Below are 26,638 nucleotides of genomic sequence, written 5' to 3'. Positions count from 1 at the left end.
GGGCAGTTCTTTGCTATACATTTGGATACATATTTAACTTAATAAATTATTTTTTCCTTAGCTCTGATCTTCCCTTAGCTCCACTTAAAATATCTCTGGGGTGCCAGGATTTCTTCATGCAAGAAAATAAACCTTAGTGGTCACGAAAACCTGGTTTGTGTGGAATCAGCGTATGCTTATACTGCCTCGCTAACAGCTATGAATCAATAAATATTGTACAAACAGCCATACTTGGTCATGGTAGTGGGCTGCGTTGCTGCTACTACTGCTGTTGCTGCTGCTGCTGACTCCAGCGCAGGGGGCGGGCAGAGCACTGGGTCGCACCACGGGGCATATCGGCTCCGGAAAAAGCATGGTGCCTGGGGGCTGCGGTGCTGGGTGGTGGGCATGGTGGAGAAAGTGTTGAGTGTTGCTGTGGCTGTGCTGAGAGCTGCTGGTCTGCTGAGGGGACGACGCCTGCAAGCAGCTTGGATGGGAGTGGCTCAGGGGCAGGTGACCAGGGGAGGGGCCTCCGCATGGTGAGTGCTGCTGGCAACAGGATGGGAGCCTAGGCATGGCCACGCCTGCATTTTCTCCTGTTGTACCTGACAAACCTGGTCTGTTGTCATCTGATGAGAGAAAGATATATGAGAATTATTTTTCTTTTTAAAAATGCTTTTACAGGGCAGACAATATCACAGAGGACCACACAATACAGACTAATTAGAAATTGGCCACTAAAAAGAATTGATTTTTTTAAACACAAGATGTCTCCAGACAACAGTTGAAATGAAACTGCCTGCTGCAGCAATGTCAACATGCTGTGTCCTGTCTTACCCTCTGGACCTGTGCGAGCAGAGCCACTTGGCCTCTGTGTGTGCATACTTTCAGGTGTTGAACCTGGGCAGCTAGTGGAAGGGCCTGGGGCATCATTGAGCTCTGAGGTAGAGGCTTGATGGGATGATGATGATGATGAGGACGACCTGACTGTTTGAGGCTGAATCCCGCCAGAGGTTGTTGGCACAACTGAGAGATCTGTGGATTAAAAAAAAAACAAAATCAAATGGTAATCAGAAAAGATTATGTCACCAGAATAAAAACCAGCTTACTTTTGTCAGTTGAGTTATTGATCAGAAGTAGGGTGGGAATTGGGAAGTTCAGTTCCTTGGATGTGTTAGCCTGCTTGCCTATCAATCCCCTTTATCGACTTCACTTGTGATTGTCAGACTGTTTCAGGTCATTTTATAGAAAAATGTGAAACTAATGTTAACGAATAGTAGTAATAATTAATTACTCCAAGGATAAAGACATTAAGTAATGTACAGCATTATGTTTAAGACAAGTGTTCTGTGTAATAGGTAATAATTACTTTTTTGAGTAATGAGCCCAATAATGATCACAACAAAGAGGGGAAACACCTCCAACGTGCAACATTTGACCACACAGCACGCTATTAATTTCTAGGAATGCAATGTCTTTGATATGCTGCTTGGAAATCTTGGCCACTCTCAAAGCAGAGCCAGTGAGAACTTGATGAGAATCGATAAGGAATCGAATCAATAACTGATATCGATTATGGAATCGGAATCGCTAATTTCTTATCGATTCCCAAGCACGATTATGTGTGGAGGAGACACTGTGGTATTTGTGCACACTGGTAATGTCTGCCATACCATAGTGTCTGCAGAGGCTTAGCAGCCAAGTAGAAGAGCAGACCTTATTAGCATTCCAGTGTGTAAATACCATCTGCTTTTCATATTCACAAATTAATTTCCCCTCTTTCTCCTAAGAAATGCAAATGCTCTAATACTGCGTGAGGCACCATTTTGCTACCCATCACAGGCGCAGGCTGATACAGAGAATGACATCCAGGCTAAGAGACAAATACCAATACAAAGCAATATAACAGAAAATAAAGTGTGAGATACGAATACACTGAAAAGAAATGCAACCTTACTGGTTTAGGTTAATGTTGTCACAGAACCATACAAAGCTGAGTATGAACTAGAATGACACTAAAATTTAAGTCAATTTAATAAATAATTAGCCAATTCTGTTACTAATTGTACGTTTTTTGGTAAAATATCGCTTTTGGTTCCACTCAACATTAGATCTTTGTCTGCTTACTTTACATCTCATATCTAAATTTAAAACACTCCAGAGATATGCATGTGGCTTAAATTAAAGTTCTGTAACAACTAGGGGTGCAACGATACACAAAATTCACGGTTCGGTTCGGTTCGATACTTTGGTGTCACGGTTCGATATTTTTTCGATACAAAAAAATGTTCATGCATTTTTAATTTGTCATTTATTAAAATTATAAATATATATTTTAACTCAAAAGTACAGTTTTTAAATTTAACCCTAACCCTTGTGCGTGTTTTTTATTTTGACAGCGAATGTGCACCTGCGGACCACTTATGTGCAGCCCTGGTTATTTAGCTCGTCATATTGCAGCCACAGAAATTATTTTGTCCATGAAACCATAAAGCTGCACTTTCTTTTTGCCTTATAGTCTGATTTGTCATAACTTTTCCGTTTTGCGGTAAGCTTTTCTTTGGCTGTCACTTCTTCACCCTGACCTGTCTTATTTGGCTCAGCAGAACTAAAATATATCCTGCTGCTTTTACACACGCACTCACATAAGCTCAGCGATTCTCTGCGCGATCAACCTCTCACATGTTTAAGCTGCGGGAGATTTCACTTGTCATGTTTGCATAGTAAGCTAACGATTGATAAGACGATGTCAGAGGAATTGGTGCACAAATTATCATCACTCACAGATCAGTGCTGTCGCTCTCTATACACAGTTCGCGCGATTGCAAAGTGAAAGCAAAAAACAAGCGCAAATTCAAACGCGATTTCAATATGTCACATATTGACAGTGGCTCACCGATGCCAATGACATAATTACCCAGCTACATTTCCGAAAGAATGCAAAAGCATTGACATATATTTTTCCTTCCTACAATAGCCCGACGGGCAGGGCAGAGATAGATTTTGGTAGCCCGACTGGAAAAATCGCTAGCCCCAGGACGTCGGGCTAGCGATATTGCGAGCCCTGTATCTGATTGAGGAATCACTCATCTTTGGAAAAGAGAGTTTATTACAGAGAAATGGCTCTTTCCAAAATAAAAGCTATACTATCCGCTTCTTCTGGGCTATATTCTCAGCAGCATATTAAACATCATAAGGAGAATCATGTGCTAACAGCTGTCTAAATGACTCGGCTAAAGTTAGTAGCATGCTTGTTGTTTTTGTCTTTGCACTAGGATGATGTCGGCGTAAATGTGCAGTCATATTCGTTGTGTTCCCACTAGTGCTTTCAGGTTAATCTCGTTGAAATGACCTTAACGCCACAACACGGCAAATCTCCGTTAACGAGCTACCGCCGATCGCTCCGTGCATGGGGCTAGACGGCCAACACGTTAACGAGCTAACTGCGCTAACACACTAGTTCCCACCCATGTAATTGAGCATTGCGTGGCACATCCAACATACTGTTTTACTTTAGTCCATGACTCGCTTACCTTCAGGGTCATACGTCACATGAAAACCAAAATAATTCCAAACGCCAGATCTGAATGAGGGTGGGGGAGGTTCAATTTGCCATGTTGCAAGGAGAGCTTAACTTCTGTCTCGCTAGCTTGCCCTGCGCTCTTCCTTCTGACGATGCTGTCTGTGTTGAGCGCTCAGTGGATCTGCGCTCGACAGTGCAGCCTAGGCGGAGTAGTCGAACGCAGATTCACTGAGCGCTCAACACAGACAGCATCGTCAGAAGGAAAGTTGATAAAATAAATTACAAATGTTGTATTGTTCGATACATATGCGTACCGAACCGAAAGCACTGTATCGAACGGTTCAATATCGATACGAATATCGTTGCACCCCTAGTAACAACTTGACAATTAAATCCAGTATTTTTGAGTATTTTTAAGTTTAATTTTAAATGTTTTTTCCTTGTATATATTTTAGTCTTAGTTTTATCTTTCACAGTTGTAGACTGTGACAAATAAGTTACTACAACTCTCGCACAGCTTGCGTGAAAAGTACATTAGCTGAGTCAGTAAGACCCAAGTTAAAACATCGCTTAGTAATCTTTTAACCAGGCTTTGTTGAAACGAGTTCTGTGTTACCATCTTCATCAACCGTGAGGTCCACCACCTCCCCAGCATTCTGCCGCAGCGGTTGGATAACAGTGGAGAGCCTGTGACGTCCACGTGGCTCCTGGAGGCGATTCTGGGAGCAACTATTACCCCACATTCGGCCAAGACCCCCCACTGAGCGTGACCTGCAGAAAATAGACACATTGAAAAAAAGGGGAGAAAGAAAAAGAGACTGTTACAACATGCTGGAGTTCAGGACCACCGGGACTATTCTCACAGCTCACTGAAGCATTTGCTTTACAAGAGCCAGACCAGTTCATTTCCAAGCCAGCAGATGCTGCTGCAGCAAAAGTGGATGAGGAAGTAAAAGTGAGCAGATCTGACAGAAGGACTTAGTGTAATGGCTTGTTTTGCTGCAGCATCTAAAACAGTGCATGGTAGGCTAGGGATGTGTGTGACTAGTGAGTGACACGTTTAAATGTTAGTACTCTGCTAATATAAATAATGGTCAATGCCTTTTAACTGCTAAGCAACCATCCACCACTAGTTAGCAACAGCCCCTATGACTCTGTGGCAGTAAGCTGTAAATGAGCATGCTGGAAAGGAAAACGGATGACAAGCCCTGCAACCAGCGCAGTTCTGTTATACTTTACTCCACCACAGGCTGCAGATCAAAGTGGCATATCACCACCAGAGCAACACAGAACCACAGTCTGCACACGTGTGTGGACCTGCAGAGAAAGAATTACAGCTGGTGCTGCTAAGATAAGCCACACTTGACAAACTAGTCCCCTGTCTTTGTAAAATATTTAACATCATCCATTAGGTTGTGTAGTTTTGCATTCTTTTTTGTTCTGCACTAGTTGTTTTGTTTGAAACTTTAATCATTTACTTAGTAAATTAGTCGCTAAATAAAAAAAACCCCAAAAAACAAAAATAATACAAAAAATTGACTTTTAGAATCTGCAGACTTGTTCTGCAATCAGCGTTGCATCTAAATATTCCCATCGTCTCCAACCACCTTTCGTGTTCCTCGAATTAAGTCAAAGGCTGTGCTGCTCTTGCCCCACCTTTAGCCCATTTTCTTATCTTTCTTTTAATTTTCTCTCTCCAAGGCTCCGGTCGCTCTACCCCATGGCCTCTGAGACTCAAGTGAGAGGCCAGGGAGTAGCCGCATTTCCCTCCACAGCACTGTAAATCTAGGTGATCAGAGGGAGGAGGGCATGACCTCAAGGGACAAGAGTCAAGAGACTACATGGGAGTGCCGTAAAGCCTGATGCCATGGAGCTCTGCAGCTAGGGAATTTCACTGTGGCTAAATGAGAGATTAAAAACAGGAATACAGAGCAGCAGAGGGAAGGAAGCAACAGCACAGTCTCAGTAACCCTGATGTGACCAGCTCAGAGATTCCTACTGATTGATACATATACATCAGACATCAATATGTTACTGATTAAGTCATTGTTAGATTGACCCTTTTCCTTTTTTTTTTAACCCATTTTAAGGAGCAAACTGGGGGCAAAAACTTGACTTCTGCCTGGCTTCACAAATGAGTCAATCCTCAGAGACTCACATGTTAAAACGCTGAGCTTCAGCCATTAAATAAACTTGTTTACAGTCTGGTACAAAAATAGATTTGCTCTCTATTGATAAATTTTCCCTTTGTGGCAAATGGCATCTAGGGGTGAGGCCACTTGCTGTCTACTATGTTTCACTCTGGCCAATTCAAATCACTGAACTGAACCTCTGGGCCACATTTGTGGTGTTGGTGACTTTATGAAAAAGCATTTTTTAAATGGAATTATTTGACACATAGCATGGCTTACAGTGAGTTAGAACCATCTTAATGAGTCAGTGGCTCTGTTTTTGGTTAAATCTGGTATTTCCTTAATCTGCTTACCAGGCACTAACTAGCAGGTAAATATGTCTGTGTGATACCAACACAGAGTTTATGCACACAGCTTGCTAACAATACTAGCTATGATTAGCTCGTAACTTAGCACCTCACTCTCTTAAGGCTTAATGTGTTCAAGTCTGGCTCCAAATAAAGCATGGTGATAACCAAAAGCTTACACAGGCAGAGTCCAGAAATCAGTGTGTGAAGTCTTTTGTATACAGAGTATCCTCCTGAAAAAGTGGCGCAATCTCATCAAGTTACTATGAAGGAACTTTTCTGCAGCCTGAATATTGAACTGCTAACTGTTGGAATGCATCCATATTAGTTGCCAAGGGAATTCGTCATTGCTGTTTGAATCCAGTTTGAATAAACACTGACTGGAATCTGCTATTGGCTCATGCAGAGTTCATCCAAATCGCTGTGGCAATGAATAATGGTCACCCTGGACATACTGCGGAACACTTTGTACAACATCTGTTTGAGCTCAGGATGTATGCAGAACACAATGCAAAGACCTGCATCCTCATATTTAGACTTTATGGTATTCAGCTCTTCATTTTTTGCATTTTCGTTTTAACCGAGTCCCATTTTGAACATCAGTTTTAACCCTAGAAGCTTTTTTAATCTGGTATGTTTTGGCTACTGGAACACACAAATTTTCTAACTTTTGGGGAAATTAAATTATTTCTCATGTTTTCCTTTTAACACAGAGAAAACAGAGAGAGATCACATGAATTGGAGGCCCTTGCTGTAAACGTCCCAAAATCTTTCTCTTTGTTTTAGCCAAATGACGTACTTGTGACTTCTAAGGGTATTTCCCTGATCTTGTCCGAGCAGATTACAAAACCAAATAGAAACTAGAACAACTGAGTAGAATAGGAAGAATGGACTTATTCACACCAAAGAAAGAAGTGAGCAAATACTGCAATCTTTTTTTCCTTTTACCTTGTTAAGTCATTGTCACGAATGAGGTTTTATTTTGTATTTTAAAAATAATAATAGGATTTACCACTCTGGGATCACCGGAAGAAATATTAAGACAGACTTGAGTCCAATGAACACTCATGGTAAGCCCTGAAAGCTGGTGAAATAACCAAACTACCAAATACCTTAAACCTATGGAAGTGTTACTGATGAAAACTAATGTTATTTAAAAAGCAACAGTGTTTACTGCACTGTATAAAGTTAACTAGTAAATAAAAAGCATTATTATTCCTCATTTCACTTTTAGTGCCTGCATGTTTTACTTTAATACTTTAAAGATGAATATGTAACGTTTTGAACTGGCTAACTAAGAAACAAACTGAATTAAGAGATGGCTTTGATTTCATTGCTTAAATGTAACAGAGCAAACGCTTTGTGTTGAGGGGGATTCCCACTAGCTCATACTGTCCTCGTCCAAATCAGCTTCCTCTGGGACGTACTGCACAATGCAACAATAGAGGAGGAAGCTTATTAAACTTCATACTTCACACATTGCTAACAAACACTTGTTCCTCACCACTGAACACACAGCAGTGAGGGTGGCATCTGTGGGTAGAGGGAGTGGGAGTGGGGGTGAGGGGAGGGGTGTACATGGTGGTTGTACTGGGGTCTAATTGGCCAGCATCCTCAGCTCAGGGTTGATCCCAAGGAGCAGGGCTTGCCACTAGGGATGGGCTCCTAATTAAGCAGCCCTGGGATTATTTTGTAAATATCTGTTTACCACTATGACCCCTTGAGTGTGGCAGCAAAGAGCAAAACAGTACATTGTAAATATGAACACTGTGGGAATGGGTGGCTTGGCAATGTCGAGGCTGTGCCAAACCAAAGTGTTGAGAGACACAAACCCCAGGGAGCTGAGGTTCTGTGCACTGCGGCAATGTAAACTGCAGGGACTGATGCTATGGGCAGCTAAGGCTGGGAGGTTGGGAGTTTAAAGGTTGGGAGGGGATCATACAAGGCCAACAGCACTGTGTAAGAGAGAATAAACAATGTGAGGCATTAAGCTTTGCCCTGACAGCAGTATTGGCTGTGTATTCATAATTTAGGCCTTCCAACTCTAAACACAGAGTAGAAAACTTTCAGGAATCCTGCAGAAAAATGTAGCACGCACATAACGCTCACAGAGAGTCTCGTGATATTCACTGCCCTAATATGCATATACTGAGCTGATTAGCAGAATCAGGGCAGGGGCTCATCAAGGGCTTTTTTTTTTTTTTTTAATTGATCCATGTCAGCTACATAATCCTTGTTTATTGTAATTCACTGTGCTCTGGGTGAACCAGCTGCCAAACGCAGCCCACAATGCACTGCTAAAACACTGGAATTTTCTCCTGACGCACAGCTTTACAGGCGAGTCAACTGCATGAACGAATAAATAACTGCCAGCCGTTCAAATTCAAGATGAGAACACTAACAGCAAGTCAAATGACCAATCTGAGAGGCAGTGGGTTAAAAATGGAAACACTTTACTTAATTTTTTTAGCGTTTTTCCCCCACTTATGTCAAACGTGCTGCTGTTGGTTTAAACCTGCATTTGGAGTGCCACATTTTGCACAAGCTGGGAGTGAAGAGAGGCTGTCCAACCCTGTATGGTTTTACTTATCAGGCTATTTATTATGTTATCTTCAGCTTTTATACTGCGTTCCAGTCTTTTTTGACTGGTTTTGGCTGATCTAAGACTGTTTCTCTCCGTTTTCAGAATAAAAAGTATATCTATGTGTAGTGAGACTTAGGAAACCCACTCTTCTGCCTACAGAAGTTGTTTTCATGCAAATGCATCACACACAATTAAATAAATCACATCAGAAGCAGCCAATCACCCAAAATACCAAGAAAAAGTCACGATACAATATGTATGTGGGTTTTCATACTTCTGAATATCGTGCCTGTACTAATATAAACTGCATGTGAACATATAAATTAGACCACTGGCAGTGTGAACAAAGATTTCACTGCTCATTCTCCTGGCCTTTGATTCTCCGCCCTTCTGCTCTGCTGCTGCCCATCCCCCTTACAGCAGAGCTCATCTCTACATTCTCTAATGAGACAGGACATCTTTGAAAGTGAGGAAAACAGGCAGACAGGCCATGACATCGCAGGCTGGGTATACTCACTTCCAGGAACTATTTTTCATATATTACTGATAGACTAATGTGAAAGGTAGGAACAGGAAAAATATGGTTAAAGACAGAAAGCCAAAGGAGACAGATGGAGGTTAACACAGAGGCAGAGGTTTGTGAACTGAGCTGCATAATCGCCTGCATGAGGAGACAAGAAGTTATATGAGAAGAGAGAGAAAAAGATTCATTGGGTGAGGAAAATGGAGGTGGGTGTAGTGGAATACAACTTCTCTAAACACACTGCTCTCAAATGTCTGTCTCTAACTAGCATCCATATCAAAAAGACTTGAGCATTATATACAGTGATATGGCAGCCATGATACCAATCAGGCTATGCAATGTATACAGTGTTTCCCTAAATACGGACTTTACTTGTGTGAGATGCCCAGGTATATCAAAAGTACGATAAGTATATTCTGCATCTCATTTTAGCAGTTTCTTTATTAGTGAGTAATTCTGTTAGCTGGCACTGCTGTGGCGGTCCTTGATATCATTTAGCCGTCTCTCCAGAAAGTCTATTACGCAGTTGTGCACAGTCCAACCAGCCTTGTGCATGCCGTCGTTCTGCTGTGGAGAACCACTCTAAACAACAACAAAAAGGTACAGAACTGGTTCATGTGCTGCAATGCTGAGCCCAAGAGGCTGCAGAGCAAAACTAGGACTACAACTTTCTCCATACGCACCAGAGGTTGGTAAAGTTGGACTCCATCCTCGGGATAAGGGACTCAGTGTGGAAGCAGCTAGTTATTGTTGTTATTCTTTGCCACAATATAGCACTACATCTACTCCATGGTAGTTTTAAGCTTACATAATAAACCTCTAGTGATGTTAAAAAAAACAAGTCTGGAATACGTTCTGATGTATACATGTATACATGAAACGTGAATTTTAGAATTATTCTGTGATATGGGATCATTATTCACATTGGTTATATATAGTTTTACAATTTTAGTAGCATATAAAAAAGCGGCACGTCAAAGTGACTTTTTTTGTCCCTGCCACTTAAATCATTCGTGGTGTAACAAGTTAACTATATTTAACTATAAACCTTTAGTCACGCATCTGGTTGACCTCACATTGTGCTTGACATATCTAGAAAGATTTAAATGGCAGAGGCACAGCGTAGGTGGCTTCAGGGTGATGTGGGTTTACAGCTATAAACATGTAGCCATGCAGCTCTACTAGGACTGGTTTCTCTGTTCAATGTAAGCAGAGCTATGGAATCCATGAACAAAACAAATCAACTAAAGCACTACACACCCCCATCCTACAACTTCTCTTTAAGCAAGCAATGACCAACCTGCACTTACTCCTTTTTCTAGTTCTGTCACAATGGCTACACCCACACTAACAAAACCAGCTGTCTAGCGCTTGGTTTAAGTCTTATAAGGCATTTTAAACTATCCTTACTGCACATTATCACAGATCAACCCTTAAAATAAAAGGTCTAAGAGAGCAAAGTGCTGAAGCTGGAGCTAACAGTGTCTTAGCTATTCCAGTAAATTTAAGAGGAAAGCCATGTCCTGATACAAAGCAATTCCCCTTTGCTCTGCAGCTGATGTCTGGTAAAGATTTCACAGTGGTTAGGCTACATCACACAGAACTAGATAAGTTGTTACCCTCCTGGTAACCCCACCCCAGATGCTAGAGAAAAATGTGCATTTCCTAACTGGATGGCAAGTGAGTTGCCGGCTGTCACTATGTGAAAACAGTTGCAAAGAGGACCCTACTGCACCAAAGATCTTATTTGGTTAATAGCAGACTGCAATGGTCACCCTTAGTTTGAATGGAAGATGCTCTTCTCTTGATGAGTTAAAATTGACCCACTGAGCTAAAACTGGATAAAAATGCAAAGCAAAATAGAAAAAAAAAGAAAGATTTACCATATTGTGACAAACAACATGTTTCAAAATGCGCAGTTTCTACAAATGGTCTCTTTTCAGTTTGTGTTGCACTTCTCATAGTTTCACGAACACTTGGAAGGGGTTTGCAGGTGTTTGTAGACAAGATTGTTTCTTCCATGCAAACTACAGTCGAGTGCAGCAACCTGCTAATGACCAAAGCAACAGTAAGGTGGTTTTCAATGCAGCACTGTGTACCTCTTTGTGATCAGTTTCTAGTTTCAGTTTTCACTAGTGACTTCTTGCCAATTGTCACAGAAGAAACAATTTTCTCTGGTGACCAGTGGTTACTGGGCGTCACTGGCAGATCTCTAGGACTGCATGAATGAAGCTTTAGCATCTGCCACTAACCAGCAGGCATTCACATGGTATGCATATTTTTTTCCAGCAACCTGTGGATTGCCCGATAGTTGCCAACCAGTCTCTTAGCATTGGTGCCTCCCATCTAATGCATTTACCATTCCCTCATATGTCAATCAACAGAATCATTCACTCCCATAGGTAGTCATGTCAGTAGCTCGTGTCAAAGTTGAGGAGTTATTACCTAGTCTGCTAAAAGGTACGCTAAGGATGTAGCTTTGCCAGAAACTTTAGTATCTGCAGAAAGTCTCGCATTAATCTGTCACACTGACCCAAGTGGACACTTTGCATTGTTGTGAAAGCGTAATGCATAGCACTGGTATACAAAAACAGCATTAACAGCACATGCGTAAAAGTCTATTTTTGCAAGTTAAGAAAAGTCCTAACCCAACTTTCACAATACTGGGCTTGAGTTTTTGTTTGCTGACAAAAAAGCAAACTGTACTAACAGTTCAGACGCTTAGTCTGCATCCACCTAAAACCCTTAAGAATTCAAAATAGAATCAGGGTCAAATTAATTTCAGATCTTATTTTACTCTCACTAATTACTCAAAAAGCTGGGGTGCCTACCTGAACCCATCTCCAACTGTGACGATCTCTACCTCACTGTCCGTTGAGGTCACATTGATCTCCTCACTTGCAGGGACAGCAGGAGCGGGAGCTGGAGACGCCTCAATCACCACGACATCCTCGTCCAGAGCACCTGAATAAATCCATTACCAAAAGTTAGTGTAGTACTCCAGACTCCCTACAATACAATATTATCACAATATTTCACTCATGATGCATTATTATTTACATTTTTAACATATTGATTATTAGATCACAGTTATGTGCAAGCCTTCAACTTTCTCTGATGGTGATTGCAGTCAGTCCAGGTCAGAGTTCAACTGCTTGCAGAAAGGTTGCCTCCTATCATCCAATCTGTACCTTGCGATCAACACGCTCAAGCTCTGTGCAACCATTTAGACATCACAAGCTGCAATCGGTCACAGAATGTTAAAAAATTCAATGCAATCACCAGGCAGATTTTCTTGTAGATGCAAGGATGTTGCTGTCCTACTTTTACTCATGTGACTGAGCCCTTAGCTAGCTTGATGAAGCTGACTCCTAGTTCACAGCAAAGTGTGTCCAATGTTGGATGTTTTTTCAGTTGAGTCAATAAAATGTATGTTTGCTCACCTAATGTTATCCCAGGATGTACGAGATGAGCCCTCTTTTTCATAGTATCCCCAGAGTAATTTAATGTATTTAAGAAAATATAGATATCATGTGTCCCTGCATTGATACAATACCACCATATGACAATACCATTCTATCAATTTCCCCCCCAGTTCTAATAAACTGACCAGATACTATCTGATAAATGCAAATATCATTTAACTACAATAAAATTAACAGCATAAACATGTCATAGTCCGAATTTTTATTAATCTCAGTTTTCTGCTTACCAGAATCAAGTTAAATATAAATAACTAGCTTAAAGCATACAAATAACCCAACCAATAAACCTTTGTGCTGAAATTGCTCAGTTCAGCAGCTCTGGGCAGCTCTGGGCACAAGAGAAATGTAATCAATGCAACAGATCCCACTCCATCTCTACTTGCACTTAACACCATGGGACCTTAACACTAAGGTGAGTCTGCAAAGCGTTAATGGTTGCACTGACACATCAAAAGAAGGAAACCAGAAGATATTATTACATTATTTGTAAAGTAATCCATTTTAAAAATACAATAAGCATTATGCAAACCCACAAATGTGTATTTATTTAATTTTCCGATTTATATCTAATGTATGTGGTCAATTAATAACACTCAAGGGGTCCTGTGTGGGTGCATGTATTAATGCCACCCACATTATACTCAAGGAGCCCAGTGCATCATAGGCACTGCTCAAACAGGTTAGTCATGGCAAACTAATTGGAGAGAACTGCATCATTCCTCTCAGCACTGCAAATGGAGGCAGTGCCGGTGCCATGGTAGGGTAATGACAGCAGTGTCCCCAAACATGAATTTATTTTAGGGTTAGCTCCAGACTTGAAACTATAAATTTGTCTCCACTAATGATGACGACAATACACAGTATAAGTCAGAGACATGATTATTTCTGCTTACAGTCCCATGCCTGTTTCTAATTATTATCACAATATCTCAGTGCAAGTCAGAGTTGCTGACTCATGCATTGGGTGTTTCAGTCAAACTTACAAGTTCTCTCCGACATGGTTGGCCTTCCACATAAATACCAAGGCAGGCTTACGGCGTATAGCACATTTAAACTGTAACACCTTATGATCTCTAAGGAATGAAATTCAGAAAGATTTGTAGAACAGAGCTTGTGGAAGCTGGTTAAGAGATTTTAAAATAACTTAAATTAATGCTTGCTTAATTTACTTAGTGCTAGAGTATATTTGTGCACTTTGTTTGCTTAGTTAAACCGTGTCTTTGTGCATATCACCAAGTGACTTGCCATGTTACTGAAGTCTAATTCCCCAGTGTGATTTCTATTCCTACTCTCTCATGAGAACTGCTGCTTAGCACCTTCTGCAAGTCTAGCTGCCTGGCACTCAGGTGAAGCCTTTATGTAGTCACAAAAACAACAAGTTGGTTGGGAACTGTAGCCAATATGTGCAATGTTTAATAAGATAAACAACACCTCGTATTACTATACCTTTTAAAAACAAACACAACACTGTAAGGACACATAATATGCTTGAGGCAATTTAGTTTGGCCAAGAGTCTGATCTGTGTTTAAACCAGTAATTTACCAGAATTTTTATTTGATTTTGTTAAAGAAATTCAATTAAGGTGTAAACTGCATTGAAACTGAATTGAAATTAAATTTGGCTGTGATATTGTTTTCCCATTTTAATACATCGTGTATGATTTAACTCTTTCCTCTCTACATCACACACCTACATCAAACCCTGGACAAGGAAGGTTTCATCACTTGCCTCCTTGCTTTTCCCTGCTGTAAACAAATGCCTTGTTTTTCCTCAGAGACTCACTGTTTCTATGCAAAGGCTGCTGCTCTACAGTGTTTGAGTTTTCTCCCACCTGTCTCCCACCACAAAGGCACAACAACTAACTTTCCATTCTCCCTTAGGGCCACAGCAGCAGAAATATCGCTCGGGCTAAACAGCTACATGAAAGAAACAATGAACGAAGGCGGAGGTGGAGCTTTTCAAAGGATTTCATTCTTACAGTCACTGAGAAACAAATCACAAAGTTATAGTTTGAATTTAGTGGCTTCATAAACCTGAACAGGTACAGAGGGCAGCAGTTGGCATTTCTCTGAGGTAGGGCTCTGATTATTCAGCCATCATATTCTAATGTATGTTTCAACATTCATCACATTTATGAAATGGTGTAATGCAAGTCAAAAACTATAATAAAGTTCATTTAATTTTTTTTTAGTTTCCTTTCATATTAACGGGACATGCTAGTAAGCCAGAATAAAATCTCCTTCTGTAAAAGGAAAACCTGTAGACTCTGATCCAGCTTCAGAAAACAGAAATTAATAGGGTTTTCATTTTGCTCATGTTAGTCTCATTTAGCCATGCTGTGCCAAGCCATGATTTTCCAACAGGCTCACAGCAGGGGCTAGCCAAGCAGCTGTGGTCCGTCTTTATAGCAGGCCAGATGAAGGCCTCTTTCTCTTAAGGACCCTCATGGTACTGTGCGGGTCATGTATAGGTGTACACAGAGCTTTTCAGACCCACATCTATACGTTATGGTGGTCTACTGCCCGCTGGGGGCAGTTTAAAAATTATCTGGAATGCTGACTACTCTTGTTTAGTTTTCAGCTTAGCCTGAAAGAAGTCAAACTATTTAAAGAAGTTCTTTGTAATACAGTGAAACATAGTGTTAAAAACAACTAAGGACTTTCTCAACTTTGGCTCACCACTGCATGTCACCAAACCTAGGCTACACAAATGGACGCAAATATGGGACCATAAATCTGGCTTTGGCTGTGTCCTGACACTGTGCTGGACGTTACTGCAAGATCTCGGTAAAGTAGTTCTGTGTTTGGAGCTCAGCACTTCAGTAGCTTCTACTTGAACCTCTGTGGTTAGTTTCACTCTGGTTTTCCCATTTGTGCTTTCAGATTGCAGTACACACTGTTGTATTATTTCAGTGGTATAATTATTATAATATTCACAATTGAATCTACCTCGCTATGGCTTCATGTCAATCACTGCATGTAACCTTGCAAGATAGATGTGTTCGGACACATGCATGCTTCTGAACATGTAAATGTGCGTGTATAACAGTTACACTGACCCATCATTATTATTAAATGAAAGTAAAGAGGATCTTTATGACTTATGATTTAATGTTTAAATTACACCGTAATCTGATCTAATCTGACTGCATTTTGATAGACAGTCATCTGTCTTGTCGCCATAACCTTTTTTTTCTCACCCCGAGTGTTTAAATTGGTGAAAAACACAGTGTGCAAATGTTACATTAAAGAGCAGACACAGGTCTATAGGTCGAAGGTTAAACTGTTAGGGAAAAAAAGCCAAAACATCACAAACGCATTTTAGCTGTTCAGCTGATATCTGTTCATTTATGTTAGTTATGATTAATTAATTGTATTAAACATACGAAAATCTCTTCATCCTGGAAATGTGTGTTTCTCTCACCTGTGCACTACTGAGATTCTTTTCACACTGTACAATATATGGGTAGGACTGCTCTAATGGTTGCACCTTAAAACTTCCATGTCACCCCGCCCTAATAGCGATGCTATTGTTCATCTGTGATTCCGCAGTAATTATGGAGTAGGAGACCCTACCCAACCAAACCTGGAGTCCAAAATTGTACCAGCACACCTAAAGAGCTAGTGGCTCCAACTATAGAAACAAATGAGATACTTTTCATCATTAAACTTCTACACCAGAGAATTAGATCCTGATTGTGCTGTGAGGGAACAGGAAGTCTATAAAAATTCCATACTCTGCAACTCTTGACTCAGTCTTCTCAGGAAAAGGGAAATTGGTGCAATTGGTGAACTATACAGTTCTAACATCTTGAAAGTCAATGTTTGGTACAACCTCCTTTATTTTTAAACACAGTCTGAACTGTGTTAGCCAGGTTTTCTTGTAATTTTGTTAAGTAGTATTAAGGAATAGTTCTCTAGGCTTCTCGAAAGACATTCAAATTTTTTGTTCTGTTCTCTATCAAGATGATCCCACAGTGCTTTGATAATGACTCATATTGTTCCACTATATGTAATATGCTTTTATTGAATTGGCAGTGTGTTTAGGATCGTTGTCATGGTGAAAATTTAAATTGTTGTCAATCAGATGCTTTCCTATTAGAGACATGACTTTCAGATACTCTCCGTCTTCCTTTGATAGTATTTTAAGCCTGTCAGTTCCTCCAATTTTTAACGACACTCTGCACACCATTGTAGGTAAGTTTTTGGCTAATAGCTCTCTGTCAATCACCTTGTTGGCCAAAAAACTTATGTTTATGCCTGCCAGACTGTTATTTTTAGCTTTTTGTCATAGATTCGATTAAACAAATGGAACTAAATCATCTGCTTTTGTGACCGGCTGCTGCTAAAAATGCAATTTTAAATTGGTCCTTTGCTAAGATGTCTGTTATTTGTGGACAGTGCTCGTCCATCTCTTGACAAAAAAAGAAAGTATTCCTCTGAAAATGATCAAGTACAAGGACCTGATTGAAAGGGAATTAAAAAACATAGCAGTTAATGTCCAAAGAGACCGTTTAAAAGTCTGGATAATTACTGATTGAATCCTGGCTCTTTGGAAGAAAAATATAAATAAATAAGGAGTGACTCAATACTTTTGCACATTACTGTATGAATATTACAGTAATTTGGATATATATGTATTTTTGTTTTTAATCTACCACACTAACAACCTTTATTGTGAATAAAAGCAGTCAGTGAAAGCTGCACGACACATGTTGACCTCACGAGCCATTTCTGTTTTTTCTGTTCCGCTTTTCAGTGCATGTTAATTTAACATTGCATCAACGTACTTCAATTAAAATATGTTAATTCATGCTGGATGGTTGTGCAGCATTAGAGATCATGGTGACCGTGATGTTTAGGAGAAATAATTTCCATCATAATGTTACAAGTGTGGTGATTTTTTCTTCAAAGAGCTGAAAACAACCCATTACATAATGGAAAAATAAATGCCCAGGCTGTGGTGTATAATTTTGCCTGCTGGTACATATAAAACCCATCTTACCCCATGTCATGTCCAAACAATCTAATCTTTCTTTTACAGACTGGTTACTGAGAAAATAAATTATTCCCTTACTTGTCAATTCATTAAGCACTAAAAACGAATCCTACAAAGTAATGTAACACAGAGATAAATGTATAACAAAGTAAGGGTTAGTGATTACCTGAGGCCACAGCAGCACTGTTGGTCTGGCTGCTAGTGCTGCTGACATCTACATACATCTCATCCTCTGCTTCAGTAGAAGATTCAGAGGACAAGTCGCCGCTGAGCTCCTCACTGGAACTACTGGTGCTGTGGTGTAGAGCATACTTCTTGCGTGCAAACATTTCACGATTCTTTCTCTGTTGTAGTAGTCTCTCCTTTTGCTTCTGAGTCCGCTGACCTCCTCCAGGAGCCGTTTTCACAAAGCGTTTCCTATGTAGAGGCCGCCGGCTGCTCAGGCACGCCCGCTTCAGCAGCACGGGCTCAGCATCAGACCGCACCCAGTTATGAGTGCGGCTGCCCCGAGTTCGGCCCATAGCAGGGCGCAAGCCGACTCCAGTGGCTCCGCCTCCTGTCAGGGCAGGGGCCTTATGTTGGCCTCCTGTTGCTCCTGCTTCCCCCTCGTCCTCCGAGCTAAGAGTGTCTGAGTCCCCGAATCGCAGGCTGGATGAAGGGGACGAAGCACAGTCACTAAAAGAGGACTCGTGATTATGCTCATCCTCGCTGGGTTGCTGTAAAAGTTCTACTCTGGGACGCTGAGGTGCCAGTGAACTCTCACTGATGTGGCCATCCTTGAGCGAGCAGTCTGATGGGCCTGCCTGTTGGCCTTTTCGTTTTCTACGTCCGGGAAAGCTCCGTTCTGAGTCTCTATGTGTCCCCGTGTCTCTCAGGGGCCGATGCCTCGACTCACAAAGAGTTTCAAAATCGCTGCCAGCTTTTCCAATCACCTCCATGTTGTTAGGGAAGCTCTTGGATGCCTCCATGGGTTCGGGATTCACCAGTTGCTCCTTCATATGCTCCTGTCTGTTGGCGGCCTCAGACGGCACCTCACTCTTCATGGTGGCAGGTCTGACCTCACGGAGCAAAAACCAAGTGAACTTGCATTAATTCCAAAGCTTCTCACCACTGCATGTCACCAAACCTAGAAAAGGGGGAAAATGTAAGAGTTAAATAACACAGGTCAGTCAACAAAGAAACAGAAAATAAAATAAGCAAAATGTGAATGAGTACTGTCAGCTCAATGTAGGTCTGATGGATGAGGTATTAATAGTCTATGTTACACAGTAAACACACTTAAAGTCCTCAGTAGTCAGGCAGCTTCAATTGACCAACTTAACTAAATAAGACAATTCAATCATGTGCTTTTCAGTGTTCTTCAAACATGACTAAAATCTGCCTTACAGACATAATTTAAACTGAAGTAAATGTAAATGTTTGTTTACACATCCAGAAGAAAATACACGGAGAGGGAAAACCAAAAGCATCAACTACTGATGGACTCTGTTATGGCCTCTGCAGCCTATCCTACAACAAAAACAAAACGACAACAAACAAACAGACAAACAAAAAACACTAGATGCAAAAACAGGTAAGAAACATACATTTAATCTAAGATGCATAAAAGAGAAATAGTAGATGATTGTTCTGTACTGATGGTGTTTAAAAGGAGAAAAATAATCATTTCTTAATTCAAGTAAACACTCATTCATGTTGAAACTAAAAAACAAAACTAAACAAAGTCTGAGAATATTTTTATTTGAATACTTTAGTAATAAGCTGGATAAAACCTGCAGACAGCTGTCAACAAGTTATTTAATCACTCCTAGCAATGATTTATCATGTCGTCTTTCAGGACTAAACTGTGTTTCCTTATTCCAACTCAAGAGGAGGTGAATACAGCTAGGCCGGAGCTAGACTTCCTGACTCTGAGAAGTGCATGAATGCACGAACAAGTCTTCACTCTTAATATCCTTAACCAAATGCAGCATTTTTTAAATAGACTGTAAGACAATTATACTTCTATTTTCATTCTGCACTGAATTGTTCAAGGTAAACATTTTTGACATTTCACTGGCCAATCAATAACACGAAGAAACAGTAATTCATCTAAAACAATACCTCACCGTCTAAATACAAGACAATATATTCACTGAACAGGTCATTTTGTTTTCTCATACAAATTAACACAGAATGACCCCAAGCTGCTGATTAAAGACAGTAAATAAATACCCATAGGCTGACTCAAAGTAATGATGAGTCAACAGCCCTGATATGTTTGCATTGTTGTGGATACCAAGAAAAGCATGACAAAAAAAATAAATAAATCTGAAAGGGAGACAAATTCTTGCGTTTATTTCATGACTACATGAGACTATATGAGTTATATTTGGGTGCACCAACGTGTATCTGTGAAGAGAAGGAGCCTCTTTCACTCTGGTGCCATGGGAAATTTTTTCACAGTGGTTTTGAAGTCTCCGAGAACAACGACAAACCCAGTCATTTGTGAAATTTAAACCATTTTTGCACATACAACAAAAAAAGCTATTTTCCGTGACTCCACGTGTACATTCTAAAAGCACACAGCAGTCAACAGTGCTCTTTGCACCAACATGGAGTATAAAAACCGATAGGGCTCTGTTTCCAAACTGTCAAGAAAATCACGATGCCATTTAGTGATCAGTGAAACTGTTCACTGATCCAGAATTCAGTAGATGTAAAGCAGAATACTTTCTTGCAATATATTACATAATAAATATATTGCATAGCTTGGCATTATTGGCAATCCTGGATTTGTGTTTGGAAACATATGGACTGCAAAGGTACACATTAGAAATCTGTAATAGAAAAGGCTTTAAAATTGCTATTAAAAAGGGCAGAAAACATTCTGTTTACATACTGTAGAACATGGGATCCTAGCCTGACCTATATATCCATGTATAAGTGGATACTGGCTTATTTAATATACCATATGAGCATTCATGTTTTGGCATCAGAATCTTTCGTTTTACTGATTATAATGCAGAGAAATATGTTTGGGGGTAACAGCAACATCACATAGTTTTTCCATCAGAACAGCTAAGGCTCAAAGATTACTGCAGCAAATGCAGTAGAGTAGCACCAGAATGGAGCCAAGCAGTGACTTTACAATAGGTTAGGTACTGAAGGGTTAATAATCAGCAATCCTATCATGTTCATTTTTCAGTAAAGCTATAATACACTATATGTACCTCAACAGTTGCAAATATATTGATAGAGAAATTTAAACTTCCCAAATATTGGCATTAACACAATCAGTCTAGTTCTGTATAAGGTATTTTCAAGCACGAACAAACTATTTGATCATCTCTTAAAAAACAGATCAGTATTTTTCTGGCTAACTTTTTTCTGATTTAGGGCGCTTTATACCATCAGTAAACCCAAAGTCAAATAGTCTGCACTGTATGCATGTAGCAACAAGCTGGTCGTACTTGTTGACCCGATGTAATCAGAAAACAAATTCATGATGCTACTATTTCAGAATATAATTTGGGAACATATTGTACCAACTCTGTCAATGCAGCCATCTGGAAGTACAAGTGATGTAACACAACACAAAAATATGAAATCAGAGCTTTGCTAGTCCCTGTCCACATTGTGTGCTGGGAACACACAATTCACAACAATATGAATTGGATTTCAATTTCCTGCTTCAATCTGCTTTTAGAAAAAAAATGGAGCTAAAAGCTAAAATACCAAACATGAAGAACACTGCATGCATTTAGGACAGACACAAAGTCAGTTGATAGCAAAAATAAACAGTTTCTTTTTAAGATACAAAATAGGGATTTTTAAAAAAAAAAAAAAACCTACTACACAGTTCAACATGCTCCTGGAACTGTCTGAGTAAAATGCACTGCACTGCTTTGGTATGTACATTTGTGCAACTCGTGTAGGCTACAGAGCATTTCCTGAGACAGAGAAAAGCCAAATGCACAAGTGACGTCCATTAGCAGCATATTGCACAACAGCACCCTGGCTGTCACTTGACCTGAAGATGCAACTTCTGTCAAAGGGGATGCTGGGTTTTATGTGAGCAGAGAGTGATTTGCTTAAGTATTTAGCATAACTGTGAAAAGCACACGCAACAATGGTCTTATATGCTTTTATATATATCTCTAACACATAAGTGAGAGTGCTTCAGATCTCACTGTAAAAGCTGCGCAATGACAAGCATGAATTCAGGGGCCTCAGAGGACAGCCTTGAAGGGGAAAAAAATCCCAAAGGCTCAAAGCTGCACCATAATACTGCTGATTTCTAATGCAGGCGATAAGATCACGAAGAAAAGGGGTAGTTCTACCACGTTAACTGGTGCCTATCTATACTAGAAAATACATGGGGGTGGGTGCAATCAGAAATGGCAACAGCAAACCAATTCAAGATGTACGACTGATTCAGTACTGCTGAGCTCTAACGATACCCACAGTGCTTTCTGACCACTAACAACTGATTAGGCAAGCAAAAACACAGATACATAGATTTATTTAGGCTGGCAGTATCGAGCCTGAAGCTGGGGGCTAAGCATACTTTCTACAACGCTTAACAATTACAATAAGCCCAGCTGCTGTCTGCCTGCCTGCTTGCCTGTCTGTCTGTCTGTCTCTCTCTGTATGTCCCATAAACGGTGCCGAAGTGACTGAGGCTGGATAATGTCGCTTTATTAGGAAAGCACTCACACCACAATATCAGCTACCAATATTACGATAACGAATCGAGAGAAACCAGAGTGGACAGCAAGCCGTTGCCTGATAAATATCCCAGACAGAAGACAACAAAGACAACACGTACCTGTGTCCAAATCCTTTTTTCAAAATGTGTCACCGTCCTTTTTGCAACATGCGGGGTTGAATCCTGCAGGAAATAGTGACAAGTAGTGAAAACAGGTAGTTTTCTACGTGTTACCCGAACTGCAACTAGGCAGGCCTAGCACGCAGAAATCGCGACCCGGAGGACTGTAGCGGCCGGGATTGTGAAACTGGCAACACAGTCCCGAGCCGTGCCGAGAAGCAAAATCGAAGGCAGTGGGCCCCGGATGGCTACGAGCTAAGCTAACGCTAGCTCCACTTCACTCAGTAAATACTCGATTATTATCAGCCATTTTGGCTCGAAATGGAAACCCAGACGACTCGAACGAGACAATACGACTTCCGTGTTATTTCTCTATGTGACAAGATAAAAAAATCTCACTGTTTGCCCTCGACGAAGTTCCCATTCCTGCCTTCCGAGGCATCCACTGTTGTTTACCCAGCAGGTCGTCTCTTGGCTGGCCGCTTCTACAATGCAGTCATTGCCCGTAATGCCGCATGGGGGCGCTGAACCCCCGCCATCTACTTTTACGACACTTTACGACAGGTTCTTTACTCTTGAAAAGTGTGCCTTAAAAAATAATAATAACAACAATATAAAATGGTCGTTACAACCCAGACGGGAGAGTCTCTCTTTCTGTTTTTTTCTGCCAACAGGAAAAGAGTAGAACACCGGTGTAGTTATAGGTGTTTAATCCTATTGCCGGAGTTAATTTAAGATTATGTAGCGTTATTCGAGCCTCTATTTCAAGTACTAGCACGCCCACTAGTGTCTACTAGTAGACATAGATTTTTTATGAGCATAGATGCGAGATTTTTTTAAATATTAAGTACTATTCTTTTACAAAAAACAAAAACTAAACTAAACTAATATCGCCACATGCATCCAATGATGTAAAATAAAAAGAAGAACAGGAACAAGCTAGATCCTGACATAGTAATATGAAAATGTAGTCACTTTGATTCTACGGTATTTTTTTTTTTATCAGGACTTAATAAAATTCATCAGATCATAGAGAAGCAGTTGTTAAAGGACTATTTCAAAACAATTTGAAATTCATCATTCTACAGTTAGAACAATTATGCACAGGTGGATAACATTAAAGACAGCTCTGAGGTTTCCCAGGAGAGGACCTGTGAGTAAACTCACCCCAAGATCAGACCATGCAATGCTCAGAAAAACTGCTAAAATAAACAAGTGTTACATGTCAGACTCTTTTAGGATGTTATGATTAAAGTTCATAACAGAACAATTTTTTTTTTAAAAGACTGCTTGCTTGGAAGTGTTGCCAGGAGAAAGCTTCTTCTCTCTAAAAAGACATGACAGCAAGGGTTAGGTTTGAAAAGTTGCATTTGGACAAACCTTGAGACGTCTGAAACAATGTCCTTTGGACAAATGAGATCAAAGTGGAGCTGTATGGCCATAATACAGGGCACCACATTTGGAGAAAGTCACACACCTCATATAAGCAGAAACACCTCATATCAGCTGTCAAGCACAGTAGGGTGAAGGTTTGTTTTGTTTTGCAGCCACAGGACCTGGACACCCTGCAGACATCAATTCAAACATGAATTGCTCTGCATTTCGGAGTTTTCTAGAATCAAATGTGAGGCCATCTGTTCAGCAGCTAAAACTTGGCCTAAATCAGGTCATGCAACATGTCAGTGATCCCAAGCACAGCAGAAAATATACAGCAGCATGGGAGAAAAAGAAAATCAATGTGCCGCAATGACCAATCAAAGTCCAGACCTGAACCTGACTGATATGCTGTGCTGGAAATTTAAGACAGCTGACCTTAAGAACAAGTGTCAGCAAACCTCAGAAAAGTGAAGAAATGTCAAAAAGAAGAGTGGGCCCCAATCCCTCCACAATGATATAAGAGACTAATGAAGTCAAAAAGAAAATTGCTGATTGTGTTTCTACCAGTTATCAAATCATTGAGGGGTGTACTTGGTTTAACATGTCATATATTTTGATTAGTGTGCTTTCTTTTCACCATTGGCTGTCTATTTTTACAAATAGACAGTCATGGGAGGAAGCTGGAGTACCCGGAAGGAACCCACGCAAACAGGGAGAACATCATGCGAACTCCATACAGGCCTGATGGTTGAATTGAACTCAGGACCTTCTTGCTGTGCAGCAACAGTGCTAACCATCGCGCTGCCCTAAAAGTTAAAAATGAGGGAAAAAAATACAAGCATGCGTGTCCAAAAGAAGAGGAATCTAATGGTGGTTGAATGGTTTTTCTAAGTTGAACAGTATTGAACTTACGGAAGATTAAAAGTAGAAGAACAATGCTTAATCGCATCCACACTAGATATCAACAAATGAAATGTAAAACAAAGATTTAAGAGTAATCAAATTAAATTACAGAAAACACCAAGTGTGGTACAATTCCTTAATCTCAAAACCCCTCCAGGAAGCAGCGGTGGGAGTATTCACACGTATTACTTTGGACGACAGCATTCTCACCAATCTCCACATTACTGTTAGTTGCCACAGACGACTGTGAAATCTGTTCCATCTAACAACTCGTAGCGTTTCAAACATGTTTTACCCTTTGGCTTAACATGAACTTATAGACACTCTTTAACATCAAAGGACATAGCAGTGTGGCTGAGAGCTCCTAGACGCTGGATTGTTGCGTGAGACTTCCTGCAGTTCTCCAGCTAGTCGGTTTGTGAGTGGGAGCTTGCCACAGTGAAGTTATTTGTACTAACGGCTGCCTCTGTTATTTCCCGGTAGGGGTACGGAAATGAGAAGGCAGCAGGCACGGACAAACAGAGCATGGACACGGCACGGTGGGAACACCGGGCGCACACGGGGATTCATTGTGTAATATTTACATCACTGTAAATAAATGCACTGCACTGATCGCACAGAGTCCTGCGTTTTGGGTTCTATTTTCCCCACATTCCCACGGTCTGCCAGCGTAGCCGTGACAGATAACTTCAAGTCCTGCAGATGTAAAACTTTAAAAAGAAAAAAGATCACAGGCAGCTGAGGACATGTCGCTGTTGTGTGGGATTTTAATGTTTGTTTGTTTGTTCTTTGTTTGTTTATTTTTTTTACCACGTTTATTGCTAAAACGTTTAGCATTAGTAAAACATGTAAATACATAGTAAAAAGGCTCGGAGGAGGAGGAAGTTTTGGGCGAGTGGTGCAATGCGTAAAATTGGACACATTTGAAACGGTAGCAGTCAAGCAGGGGCGATTCTAGGATCAGAGCTTTGGGGGTGCTGAGCACTCAGAGAGCTGCCCAGCCAGGCAAGATAAACTTTACTCATCATGATGAGTCTTCTTCCCTGTCTCTGTCAGTCCCTGCATCCTTAAATGTCTCCAGTTGTTCCAAGTTCCCTCTGACTGTCTCCTTGGTGTATTTAAACCCCTGTTCCTCCCTGTCCTCATCATCTGTTGTCTTCATCTCCGTTATCAGTCATCATAATTTTACCATATCTGTGCAAGTCTGCAAATTTTCCATAATAATTCATAAGATTCTTAAATTCATCAAGAAAGAAGAAGAATAATAATGAAGAATAATGAATGATGCTCATAGCGAGTAAAAAGTAAACTAAGTGCATTTTTTGGACAGAGATGAACTTTTAATGTGTATGTATAATACAATACGATACCGTATATAAAAATACACTCCAAAAACAGAGTCCTTGAAATGCACAAATGTACAAAATATTGATTAAAAATTGTAAAAATTGAGGCAACTTTGCCTATGGTACAATGTATGAAAAGATCTTTATTGACGATACTACTATGGCTCTGCAGATTTTTTTCTTTTATTTTAACCTATGTCGCCTCACCTTGAAGTTGGCAAATCACTTTTGCTGGTCAACTCTCTCAAGCGGTTAAACAGTTTCTGTTTTCCCTGTCACTATTCCCTGTCTGTTTCCTTACCTGGTTCTTCCTGAACTTGTACTTTCTCCTCACGTTCCCCTCTTTCCTCTCTCCCTCTTTGGACTGACAATCATACACAAATAGATTGTATTCAATTAGATGAAAAATTACATTAATATGAAAAAAAAAATACTATTAAGATCACTAATAAAAAAGTCCTCTCTCAGTGTGTTTTCACCACAAGGTAAATAACCAAACCACATGTAAATCTAATAAAAGATATAAATATTGAAACACTGATCCAACATTATCCTTTACTGACGGATCATTTGTTATTACACTTTTACCTGAATGTGGCTCCTGGGTTTAATATCGGCACAAATGACAAA

The 26,638-nt window shown here is 40.3% G+C and overlaps 1 protein-coding gene across 6 annotated transcripts in view; it reads right to left on the bottom strand.

The window, feature by feature from the left end:
* rnf111 (ring finger protein 111) overlaps positions 1-22,882 on the bottom strand; it is a 34,429-nt gene extending 11,547 nt beyond the window's left edge. For 3 of the 6 annotated variants that reach the window (XM_005929580.3, XM_042220529.1, XM_042220530.1), the window contains exons 1-6: positions 22,383-22,882; positions 17,739-18,698; positions 11,920-12,052; positions 4,119-4,273; positions 817-1,014; positions 232-608 (exon numbers count right to left, since the gene is read on the bottom strand). In XM_005929580.3, coding sequence (XP_005929642.1) covers positions 232-608; positions 817-1,014; positions 4,119-4,273; positions 11,920-12,052; positions 17,739-18,615 — 1,740 coding nt within the window. In that variant the 5' untranslated portion in view covers positions 18,616-18,698; positions 22,383-22,882. Of the gene's footprint in view, positions 1-231; positions 609-816; positions 1,015-4,118; positions 4,274-11,919; positions 12,053-17,738 lie in introns of all 6 variants that reach the window. The other 3 variants (XM_005929579.3, XM_042220528.1, XM_005929581.3) reach the window with 3 other exon arrangements.
* Positions 22,883-26,638: the final 3,756 nt, after the last annotated feature.

Source organism: Haplochromis burtoni, unplaced genomic scaffold (assembly GCF_018398535.1).
Source record: "Haplochromis burtoni strain Fernald_Lab_line unplaced genomic scaffold, NCSU_Asbu1 Contig_50, whole genome shotgun sequence".
Lineage (NCBI taxonomy): Eukaryota > Metazoa > Chordata > Actinopteri > Cichliformes > Cichlidae > Haplochromis > Haplochromis burtoni.
This window is presented reverse-complemented; position numbering and strand designations above follow the sequence as displayed.